Raw genomic sequence first — 12,908 nt, 5'->3', positions numbered from 1 at the left:
TAGACGTATGCATTGAAAGTAATTCATTTCTGCATAAAAGATATGGCTTTGCCATTTATACTTTCATTTACATACAAAAGTATAGAACTACAAAGCACCCTTCTGCATAATTAGCTTTTTTTTTTTTTTTTTGTTTTGGCCAAGCAATATACAAGGGGACTTGTGCATAGCATTTGACGCAATGTATATGACTCTTTTGACTTCTCCCTCCAACACAAATACTAAAAATTTGTTTTTGTTTTTGGTGGGTCCAACACCAATACTGTCCGGACTTAATCAAAAACAAGTACGGAGGAAAAGTTGGCTTCCCTAAACAACGAAAATCTCCAAGTACCCATTCTAGTGTACTCTAAAAACTATTCATATATTATGATTATATCTCATATAATCACAACAACAGCAAGTAGGATCAAATTGAATAGCTCCACAATGGAACGTCCGCATCGGCTTCCATGTCATCCCCGCCGTACCCATCATATCCCACACAGTAAGGCGGAGGCAAGAGCATCCCCTCCGCCATATTTACCAGCAACCCCGGCATGTCGTAGACCATCTCCTCGTCCATGAAGAACACGGTCTCCGACGGTTGTCTTTCCTCCTCGGCGTCCTTCGTCTCTGCAGGCCGAAACGCCTCAGCGGCCTCCGCAGCCGTCCGCTGAATGTCCTTGGCCGTTCCCGAAGCCGGAACCGGCAGCCGCCAAGCGGAGTCCGCGAAGTTGAGGCAGGCGGTGTTTCCCCTCAGCGCTATCGCCGCCACGTCGTGGGCTCGCGCCGCCATCTCGGCCGTGGGAAACGTCCCCAGCCATATCCTGGTCTGCTTGTTGGGCTCCCGCACCTCGCAGACCCACTTCGCGGAGTTCCTCCTCCTCACCCCCCGGTACACCGGGTGCCTCGTCTCCTTGAACTTCTTCCTCCCCGCCCGCTTCTTCGGGTTCCTGGACGCCAGCCGAATCTCCTCGTCCGACAAGTGCGCCGCGCTAAGACTGCTGCTACTCTCAGACCCCGGCGAATAATGAGTGAAAACTTCCATCAGTGCCTGTGCGTGCTTCAGTAGTGGAGTGATGTTATTATGATTGTTGTAGTTTGGTGAATGTGAATATAATGGTTTATAGTTTTGGTAGTAAAAAGCGGGAGATAGTGTATATATACGTTGCTTTGCATTGCCAAACGGGAGGGAAAAGGTACACACACGGTTTGTGATATGGAGCCAGGCTGGGTGTGGGGCCCGGGGATTTTTTTTTTTGCAATTGCTAAGGAAGCGGGGTTGAAGTACCAGCTGGATTTAGCCAAGTTGTGCGCTGGTGTAGGTGTGTGGCGACACGTGGATAATTTTGACTGAAAGCCTCAGCTTCGCTACTTTCTAGTCAAGTGAATGAATGAATGTACAGGTGTCAGAATCAGGGAGGATTCAAGGCTCGGTCCGCTCTCTCTCACTGTCACTACCACCTGTCATTTATTTATTTGACGCCCCATTTAGGAAATTACGGACGCTGACCCCCCGCCACCCCCCCTCCTCGGCTCCTATCCATTTCTGTACTTGGGAGAAAATTTGCTCCCTTGTTTTTTTTTAAAAAATTATATTTTTTTCAACCATACGACTCGGTCCACCATTAAAAAATAATTAAAAAGTGATGCTTTTTATTAGGAATTTGCTTCAAATCGTGGCAATACACTAATATAAAATTATATAATCAATCATAAGTTATTATAATTATTTAATTTTGTGTTGAGTTTATGTAGAGTTTGTGAGTCATATAAAAAAGAAAAATGTTATGCATTCTTCTGGTCATATGTAGATATTATTATTATTATTTTTTTTAAAAAGGTCAAATTGGCTTTAGCACGAAAAATTTGAAGTGTTTTTCCAATGTTCTTTTCTTGGTAGATATAATTTTTTAAAATTTGATTGAAAAAAATAATGACTTTTTTTTTTTCGGCTTTTCAAGAGAACCTGTAGCATCATTCTCTTATAAGAAATTATTAACTTTAAATGTCACGTGTCGAGTTTAAATTATGTCATGACATATGTACAAAATTATATATAAATCAACATTAACTCGATTTATTAAATTAACTAGTTTGTTCTCTAATTTTTATAGAAACCGATTTATAAATTCAATGTTTGAATATCCATTTTTTTTTTTTTTTAAAAAAAAATAATTTTGATCCGCTACTTGTGATAGTGTCGCATTCTATCCATCTGTTACCAAACTCATTTAGATTTGCTCACGTTTTTGAAACAAAAAGGTGAAGTAAAAAAGAAAGAAAGGAGGTGGATAAAGAGAATATTCTTCAAAGTATCACCACGTGGAAGAAATTTAAATCCTAGATTGCCTACAGAATGATCCTGTGGGGAGTGACAGGTAGGCGTTTTTAGAACTTTCTAGGAAGGCACGATGTGTGCGCGTGACAATTGGGCAAGTTGCACACGTGACACACACGTGACACACTGAAAACAACGAACCAAAGGGAGGGGGGTGTTTACCTTTTGGAGATGACGTCACACAGTTCCCAAAACACGGTTGACAGTTAATATGGCCGTTTTTTCTTTTTGTTTTTTATAAAAAGAAAAGATAAGATAGAGAGAGAGATATGATAATATGGCCGTTTCTTTATAGCATAGGATATATTTTTTTTGATAAATAAAATATTATAGGATATTTTTTCGTCGATTGCACTACATGAGGCAGTTTTTTTTCCTTCCTTCAGGTTGTCGTGGAAAAAAAGATAATGCTTGAAAGGCAATTAACCAGACATGATATTGGTGGTGAGCAATTTGTATCTGAAGTGAGTTCACACTATCACTTACTAATTAATATCAACTCTATTCCCAGCAGAAAAAATAGTTCCCTTTATGATTTTCATTTTATTTTATTGTCTAGTCCATTTTCACCTATATCTATTATTCAACCAAGTATGGTGGAACCATTTTAAAACAGTTACGCCGTTTGGGTGCCTCTTTGGACTGGTCTCGCGAGGTATATTTGATTATTTAGCCCCCTTTTATTGTATATTTCATCATGTTATTGAAGTCTTTGTTGCCATATGGTTAAGTAGGTGGTTTATCTATTGTGTAAGTTTTAATTATTGGCTAAATGTTCGATGATCGAAATGGATTCAAAGTGTGCCAAATCACTATGTTGTCTGGACGGGACTCATAGCCGTCCGGATGGGATTTCAAATCGCACAAGGAATTTCTCTCGAGAGCCTCGTCTGCAACCCCGTCTGCAAGTCCTTCCGAACATGCCGCGCCAAAAGAACGGAGAGAGCGATGTTGCCCTAGAGCCCGTCCGGACTAGCCCATTTACCGTCCAGACGGCCCGTAGTCTGCTAGGTTTAATTTAAATGTAATTGAGTCCTAATTAGACTAGGGGTCTTTGTATTATATATATAGATCTCTATAGATCTGTAAAAATACTAATTTCTGCATCTAGAATTTGCCGTCGTGTGCTAAGAGAGTCTGTGACATAGAGAGTTTGTTCTCTCTCTTAGAATGATCGTTTGTGTTTACTTGTTGATTGTTAAAGTGAAATCAATCGGAGTTCCGGTAAAGGGAGATCACGTAGAAAGATTGTGTCAGCTGTGTCTGGAAAGGGCTACTACGGTAGAAGGCAAGCGGGTTGCTTGTCTTATACAAGATCGTATCAATTGCAAATGGTTTGTAAGTGTGAATGTCTTGTAATCCTTTAATCTTTTACTGAATTAGTTGATTTCCTAGGTTTGGCTACCCCGGAGAGGTTTTACTTTTAGAGAGTTCTCTAATTGGTTTTCTCTTCGTAACCAAGATATCTGTGTTCTTTATTGTTCATTGCATATATGTTTTTGGTTAATTATTATTTGTTAGGTCAGATCTATTTCCGCATAATATTGTGTGAAACACCTATACATTCAGAATAGGTGTCGTTTGGAGTCGTATATAGAATTTTTAATTGGTATCAGAGCGGGTTCACTCTGTTTGGATTAATTTTCTGAGTGTGATCCTAGACTCCTCATAATATGTCTCACACAGTTGCACCTAACTCACTTCCCGTCTTTGACGGATCGAATTATACGTTTTGAAAAATTCGTATGAAAGCATATCTCAAATCTATGGACGTTTGGTATATTGTTGAATCTGGATAGACTAATTCTGATAAGGCAATTGTCGAATTTTCAAAGGATGAAAATAGTGCTTTGTCTGCGAATGACAGAGCGTTAAATGTCATCTTCACATCTATCTTCATCGAAGAATTCTCAAGAATTTCTCCATGTATAATAACTAAAGAAGCATAGGAAACATTAGAAATTACTCACGAAGGAACTAAAATTGTGAGAGCTTCAAAAATTCAAATGTTAGTTTCTCAATTTGAAGAGATTAGGATGAAAGAAGAAGAGACATTTGATGATTTTTATTCTAAGCTTAGCACCATTAGAAACTCTACTATTAATCTTGGAAAGAAAATGACTGATGCTAAGATAATAAAGAAAATCTTAAGATCTTTACCTGCGAGGTTTATATCTCAGATTACTGCTATACAACAGAGCAAAGATCTAGAGTCAATGAGAGTAGAGGAACTTGTTGGTTCTCTTCAGACATTTGAACTCATACTACCTAAGCCCAAAAGCTCAAAAAATCTTACTCTTAAGATCAAGGCTGCTAAAGGTAAATCTGTAGTTCACTCTGATGAGGATTCTGGAGACGATGAAGAAATAGCTATTATTGCTAGGAAGTTTAGAAAACTTTTCAAAAACAAAGAAAATTTTAGAAGTACGGAATCAAAAAATTCTATGAATTCTAGTCATGAGGTTAGAGATAATTATGAAGGCAAAAATGATGAAAATCATAAAGATAAATTATCTTGTGGTCGTAAGTGTCATGAATGTGGTGGTATTGGTCATATTCATGCTGATTGTGGAAATTTGATAAATTCAAAAGGCAAGGCCTTTAATGTGGCTCAAAGTGATGAGTCAGACAATGAAAAAAAAGCTGAAAATTTTGCTAATTATGTAGCTTTTGGGGTTTCTTATGATAGTGAACATGAGGCTAGTAAGTCTAAATCTCTAGATAGTGAACATGATATATGTGATAATGAATTAGAAGAGGAGGGTGATCTGCAAAATGCTTATAATAATCTATTTTTGGAATGCATTAAATTGAAGAAGTTAAATAAGCAACACTTGCAGAAACTCAAAGATGTTAATCTTGAAAATGATCAACTTTCTGTTGCTTTAACTGATTTACATACTATTCATAATATTTTGATGTCTGAAAATCACATGTTAATTGCCAAAGTGAAATCCTTAGAGGATATTGAGCTTAATGAATCAAGAAATCATCTGAAAACATTCTCTAGTGAAAAGCTAAATCACATGTTGCATAATTAGAAACATTCGTTTGATAGAACTGGATTGGCTTTGATAAATCTGTTGTTTCTTCTACTAATGTTGCTTCTCCTTCAAAGTTAATTTTTGTGAAACCAGTTTGTAAAGAAGAAAGCTTGACTAAGAATAAGGAAATGTATCATCTAGTTTCAAGAGGTGAGAAAGGTAAGGGAATTCTAACTGATTCCTATGTGTCTCGTTCTACACCGAGACGTGCTCATATGCCAAGGAACCAACCTTCTCAAAGGTTCATTCCTACATGTCATCACTGTGGTAAGATTGGGCATATTCACCCTAATTGTTTTCAGTTGAATAATTATGAGTCAAAAAGAAATTATTTTCGTTCTAGAGATAGTCATGAGGAATTATTCAACATGCTAAGGGGTGTTATCACCCAGTTAAATGACTTGGACAAGAGTCACACTTCTGTTCCCAAAATGAAGAAAGTTTGGGTTAAGAAGGTTGATACCGTTTACCCGTTGAGGGGGAGTGGCATTGGACTCACCTAGTTTAGGTGGCCACATTGCATGCCTCGGACAGACTTTACTTTTATATATATATATATATTTGTGACCTAGCGTCATAGCTTGTTGGGTGTTTTTTTGTTTGGGTTTAAATTTTTGTTGTTGTTTGTGTTTTGTTTCTTTTAATATGTTTTGTTTTGTGTGCATTTTTTTAAAATATATATATATATATTCAAAAAGACAAAAATATTTTAATTTGGTTGTTTTTCTTTTCTCTCTTTTGTCTTATGTATCCAGATAGTCCATTAATTTCTCATGTTGCTTTCATGGATTTAATTTCTTACGTCTTTGAATATTCTAAATATGCATGAGATAAAAAATTGTTTCAATGGACTTGTTTTTGTGGTTACCTAAAGCTTGAGCGTATGTGGTATGTTTTACCTATGCTTAATTCTTATGCACACTTAAGCTTAATTTGAGGTAATTTTTTTAAAAAGTGAGGTATGTTAGGTAACTACATGAGGTGTTTTTGACTAGTCTTTTTTTTTTTTTTTTTCAAATTGACCACATGCTAGTTGAACATAGGGCTTAAAATTTTTTGCATTCTTTCTTGTGTATAAAGCACAAATTGTTTAAGGACACTCTCTAAAAGAGAAAAAGAATCAAAATAGTGAAACAAAATCAAAAGAACATGTTCCTTATGGAATTTATTTTCACTGTGTCAAACTTGTGCTATTTTTTTCAAAAGAGGATTGTATTGGATGAGAGTGGCTAGGCCCTAGTATAAAAATGTTTGACTTTTGATTGAATTTACTTGTCAAAACCTCGTGTTGGTGAAACTTTCTCCTCTTTTTGTAAACTGGTATTTTTTTTCTTATTAAATGGCTTACACACACAACACACAAGCATAGGTTGAATGAATCATTTTTCTTGGCTTGGGTTAAACAATATGAGTTTCTTGCCATTTCTAATATCATGTATATTTTGCATATTTGGAGTATGTTTGAGATATTCATTGCTAAAATATATGAGTTGTTGATGTGTGTATCATGTGTGTTCACTTAACTTTTGAGGGGGAGAAATTTGTTTTTAAAAGTTTCTTGTTGATTATTAAGTCTTATATTGAGGGGGAGTTTCTGTTATTCATGATCTTGTTGTATTCTTCATGCATTTTCCTATATGTGATCATGAGTATTTGATTATTATTTTTTCTGTTGCACATATGCCTTGATGTTTTTGTATTGAGTGTTTTAGGAAACATGATACCTTTTGTCAATTTGTGACAAAAAGGGGGAGTATAGAATTGGGGAGAGGATGGTGACTCGTCCGATTGATTTTGTCTCCGAAATTGCCAAAGGGGGAGTTTGTAAGTTTTAATTATTGGCTAAATGTTCAGTGATCAAAATGGATTCAAAGTGTGCAAAATTACTATGGCATCCGGACGGGACTCATAGCCGTCCGGACGGGATTTCAAGACCGCACAATGAATTTCTCCCGAGAGTCTTGTTTGCAACCCCGTCTGCAAGTCCATCCGAACACGCCGCGCCAAAAGAACGGAGAAAGCGATGTTGCCCTAGAGCCCATTCGGATGAGTCCATTTACCGTCCAGACGGCCTGTAGTCTGCTAGGTTTAATTTAAATGTAATTGAGTCCTAATTAAACTAGGGGTCTTTATATTATATATATAGATCTCTACAGATTTGTAAAAATATGAATTTCTGCATCTAGAATTTGCCGTCGTGTGCTAAGAAAGTCTGTGACATAAAGAGTTTGTTCTCTCTCTTAGAGTGATCGTTTGTGTTTACTTGTTGATTGTTGAAGTGAAGTCAACCGGAGTTCCGGTGAAGGGAGATCACATAGAAGGATTGTGCCAACTGTCTCTGGAAAAGGCTACTGCGGTAGAATGCAAGTGGGTTGCTTGTCTTATACAAGATCATGTCAATTGCAAAGGTTTTGTAAGTGTGAACGTCTTGTAATAATTTATTCTTTTACTGAGTTAGTTGATTTCCTGGGTTTGGCTGCTCCGGAGAGGTTTTACTTTTAGAGAGTTCTCTAATTGGTTTCCTCTTCGTAACCAAAATATTTGTGTTCTTCATTGTTCATTGCAGATCTGTTTTTGGTTAATTATTATTTGTTAGGCCAGATCTATTTTCGTATAATATTGTGTGAAACACCTATACATTTAGAATAGGTGTCGTTTGGAGTCGTATATAGAATTTTCATATTGTATTAGATGCACATGGCAATTTGTTCTGCAACTGCATGCCCTTCCATTTGGTTGGAAAGACAAGTTCTTTTATCATATTGTTTACTAAGATAGATACTTAAGTTGACGATTCAGGTGTGTGGCTTTCTATGAGTTTTCCAGTTGAATGGAGGTCAATGTTTGCATAGGTAAGAAATTTCATTTAAGGTATGTCCCTTATGTCACATATATTATTGTGATTATAAAATATGTATAATTACGGTGGTTAGTGATTTATTTCAATTAAAGCATATTCTATGAAATCAAATATTCTGAATTAAATCGTAAATTTAATTCTTGAGGAAACAAATATTTGAATTAATTACTGATTTTATTTTATAGAATCAAATAAGCTGTATTGATTATTTATTTAATTTTTATTCCTTAATGGGAGGAATAATTAAGGTAACAGCTTTAATTGAGGGTCTCTGACCTACCTGTAAATAAGACATGTGTATTCCATCAATTTGCACTCACTAGTAGGCATAGGTTAGAAGAACCTCTCAATAATTTTTAGTTTTCCAGATTTTATTGCTATGAAGCTGTTTTTCAATTGGCTTATGCAAAGCATGGCTAGAAGTATTTGTATAATTATTCATTCTGCTGTTAATTTTATTGTCAATTACATTTAATTATATATAGAATTCTTCCAGCATATGCTCCTTCATTTCATTGATCAAAATACTTCTCACCTGCTTAATAATCCTTATACAGGTAATTGGTGAGAGTGATGCTCCTCCAGGTGGATGTGCAGTACCTGTTGTAAATGAAAACCTTTCTGTTTATCTTGAACTTCAAGGAACTCTTTTTCCTGAAGCAGAACTCGAAAAGATCAGGAAGAAGATGGACGAGATTCAAAAGTAAGATTCTAAGTGGCCTTCTCAACTGGGGGTGCCGTCTTCGGTTTGAACTCCATATTGCAGAATGTTGGGAAGGCATAAAAACTGTGTAAAAAATTGTCAAAGAAAGGCAAATTTTGTCGAATATATTGTTCTTACGTGAATTATTAATTTGAAATATGATTTTTTTTTTTTTCCTACTAAAATCTTGCAGGCAACATGACAAGCTGTCAAAGATGATGAATGTTTCTGGCTTCAGAGAAAAGGTTCCTACCCACATTCATCAAGAGAATGTTGCGAAGCTAACCTCCCTCATGCAGGAGCGTTTGGCTCTCGAAGAAGCAGGCCAACATATTGAAGCTCAAGCGTCGAGCAATGGTCAATGAAGATGATTGACTGTTTTATTTGTCGGTTTTCTTGGTCTTTGGAACCTGACAGGGACCCATTTTTGGTCAAAATGAAGCAAATGGATATACCAAAAGAAGAAATTAAAAGGTCTGGACGACTGGACGTCATTGTATTTTCTGCTGGAGGCATTTGATACCGCCGCCTATTGTTATGACTAGATTATGTGTTAACGTCATGGAGCATTTATTGTTTTTGGAAATTTAATTATATATCAATGACGTGCTTTGCTCTTATCTATCTTTTCCCGCGTCATCCCAAATTCCAAGGACTTGGCCAATTCTCAATGGGCCACGTTTTCGTGGCACTTTCCTCCAAAATATGACCTGCTTGTTAGCTTAAGAAAAAAATAAAATAGAAGACGTATGCATTAAAAGTAATTCATTTCTGTATAAAAGATATGGCTTTTCCATTTATACTTTCATTTACATACAAAAGTATAGAACTACAAAACAGCCCTTCTGCATAATTAGCTTCTTTTTTTTTTTGGCCAAGCAATATACAAGGGGACTTGTGCATAGCATTTGACGCAATGTATATGACTCTTTTGACTTCTCCCTCCAACACAAATACTAAAAATTTGTTTTTGTTTTTGGTGGGTCCAACACCAATACTGTCCGGACTTATTCAAAAACAAGTACGGAGTAAAAGTTGGCTTCCCTAAACAACGAAAATCTCCAAGTACCCATTCTAGTGTACTCTAAAAACTATTCATATATTATGATTATATCGTATATAATCACAACAACAGCAAGTAGGATCAAATTGAATAGCTCCACAATGGAACGTCCGCATCGGCTTCCATGTCATCCCCGCCGTACCCATCATATCCCACACAGTAAGGCGGAGGCAAGAGCATCCCCTCCGCCATATTTACCAGCAACCCCGGCATGTCGTAGACCATCTCCTCGTCCATGAAGAACACGGTCTCCGACGGTTGTCTTTCCTCCTCGGCATCCTTCGTCTCTGCAGGCCGAAACGCCTCAGCAGCCTCCGCAGCCGTTCGCTGAATGTCCTTGGCCGTTCCCGAAGCCGGAACCGGCAGCCGCCAAGCGGAGTCCGCGAAGTTGAGGCAGGCGGTGTTTCCCCTCAGCGCTATCGCCGCCACGTCGTGGGCTCGCGCCGCCATCTCGGCCGTGGGAAACGTCCCCAGCCATATCCTGGTCTGCTTGTTGGGCTCCCGCACCTCGCAGACCCACTTCGCGGTGTTCCTCCTCCTCACCCCCCGGTACACCGGGTGCCTCGTCTCCTTGAACTTCTTCCTCCCCGCCCGCTTCTTCGGGTTCCTGGAAGCCAGCCGAATCTCCTCGTCCGACAAGTGCGCCGCGCTAAGACTGCTGCTACTCTCAGACCCCGGCGAATAATGAGTGAAAACTTCCATCAGTGTCTGTGCGTGCTTCAGTAGTGGAGTGATATTATGATGGTTGTAGTTTGGTGAATGTGAATATAATGGTTTATAGTTTTGGTAGTAAAAAGCAGGAGATTGTGTGTATATATACGTTGCTTTGCATTGCCAAACGAGAGGGAAAAGGTACGCACACACGGTTCGTGGTAAGGAGCCAGGCTGGGGGTGGTGAGGGGTGGGGCCCGGGGTGTTTTTTTTTGGCAACTGCTAAGGAAGCGGGGTTGAACTGAAGTACCAGCTGGATTTAGCCAAGTTGTGCGCTGGTGTTGGTGTGTGGCGACACGTGGATAATTTTGACTGAAAGCCTCAGCTTCGCTACTTTCTAGTCAAGTGAATGAATGAATGTACAGGTGTCAGAATCAGGGAGGATTCAAGGCTCGGTCCGCTCTCTCTCACTGTCACTTCCTGTCATTTTTTTATTTGACGCCCCATTTAGGATATTACGGACGCTGACCCCCCGCCCCCCCCTCCTCGGCTCCTATCCATTTCTGTACTTGGGAGACAATTTGCTCCCTTTTTTTTTAAAAAAAAATTATATATTTTTCAACCATACGACTCGGTCCACCATTAAAAAATAATTAAAAAGTGATGCTTTTTATTAGGAATTTGCTTCAAATCGTGGCAATACACTAATATAAAATTATATAATCAATCATAAGTTATTATAATTATTTAATTTTGTGTTGAATTTATATAGAGTTTGTAAGTCATATAAAAAAGAAAAATGTTATGCATTTTTCTAGTCATATGTAGATATTATTATTTTTTTTAAAAAAAAATGGTCAAATTGGCTTTAGCACAAAAAATTTGAAGTGTTTTTTCAGTGTTATTTTCTTGGTAGATATAATTTTTTAAAATTTGATTGAGAAAAATAATGACTATTTTGTTTTTTTTTTTTTTTTTTTTGGCTTTTCAAGAGAACATGTAGCATCATTCTCTTATAAGAAATTATTAACTTTAAATGTCACGTGTCGAGTTTAAATTATGTCATGACATATGTACAAAATTATATATAAATCAACATTAACTCGATTTATTAAATTAACTAGTTTGTTCTCTAATTTTTATAGAAACCGATTTATAAATTCAATGTTTGAATATCCATTTTTTTTTTTTTTAAAAAAAAAATAATTTTGATCCGCTACTTGTGATAGTGTCGCATTCTATCCATCTGTTACCAAACTCATTTAGATTTGCTCACGTTTTTGAAACAAAAAGGTGAAGTAAAAAAGAAAGAAAGGAGGTGGATAAAGAGAATATTCTTCAAAGTATCACCACGTGGAAGAAATTTAAATCCTAGATTGCCTACAGAATGATCCTGTGGGGAGTGACAGGTAGGCGTTTTTAGAACTTTCTAGGAAGGCACGATGTGTGCGCGTGACAATTGGGCAAGTTGCACACGTGACACACACGTGACACACTGAAAACAACGAACCAAAGGGAGGGGGGTGTTTACCTTTTGGAGATGACGTCACACAGTTCCCAAAACACGGTTGACAGTTAATATGGCCGTTTTTTGTTTTTGTTTTTTATAAAAAGAAAAGATAAGATAGAGAGAGAGATATGATAATATGGCCGTTTCTTTATAGCATAGGATATATTTTTTTTGATAAATAAAATATTATAGGATATTTTTTCGTCGATTGCACTACATGAGGCAGTTTTTTTTCCTTCCTTCAGGTTGTCGTGGAAAAAAAGATAATGCTTGAAAGGCAATTAACCAGACATGATATTGGTGGTGAGCAATTTGTATCTGAAGTGAGTTCACACTATCACTTACTAATTAATATCAACTCTATTCCCAGCAGAAAAAATAGTTCCCTTTATGATTTTCATTTTATTTTATTGTTTAGTCCATTTTCACCTATATCTATTGTTGGTTGAATTATGTTGTGATGAAAGGTCTGGAATTGGAAAAACAAGTATGGTGGAACCATTTTAAAACAGTTACGCCGTTTGGGTGCCTCTTTGGACTGGTCTCGCGAGGTATATTTGATTATTTTGCCCCCTTTTATTGTATATTTCATCATGTTATTGAAGTCTTTGTTGCCATATGGTTAAGTAGGTGGTTTATCTATTGTGTAAGTTTTAATTATTGGCTAAATGTTCGATGATCGAAATGGATTCAAAGTGTGCCAAATCACTATGGTGGCTGGACGGGACTCATAGCCGTCCGGATGGGATTTCAA

General features: G+C 37.2%; 1 protein-coding gene and 1 pseudogene across 1 annotated transcript; both read right to left on the bottom strand.

Moving 5' to 3' along the window:
- Positions 1–182: 182 nt before the first annotated feature.
- On the bottom strand, positions 183–1,081 carry LOC132180471 (dehydration-responsive element-binding protein 1B-like). The gene has a single exon (XM_059593308.2). It carries the CDS (start codon positions 1,028–1,030, stop codon positions 410–412), a length of 621 nt encoding a protein of 206 aa, XP_059449291.2. The 5' UTR covers positions 1,031–1,081; the 3' UTR covers positions 183–409.
- An 8,993-nt stretch (positions 1,082–10,074) lies between these two features.
- LOC148585897 (dehydration-responsive element-binding protein 1B pseudogene) lies at positions 10,075–10,728 on the bottom strand (annotated as a pseudogene).
- Between the last annotated feature and the right edge of the window lie 2,180 nt (positions 10,729–12,908).

Source organism: Corylus avellana, chromosome 5 (assembly GCF_965113065.1).
Source record: "Corylus avellana chromosome 5, dhCorAvel1.hap1.2, whole genome shotgun sequence".
In the NCBI taxonomy this organism is placed as follows: Eukaryota; Viridiplantae; Streptophyta; class Magnoliopsida; order Fagales; family Betulaceae; genus Corylus; species Corylus avellana.
The sequence above is the reverse complement of the archived record's forward strand: the minus strand, read 5'-3'. Positions and strand labels throughout refer to the sequence as shown.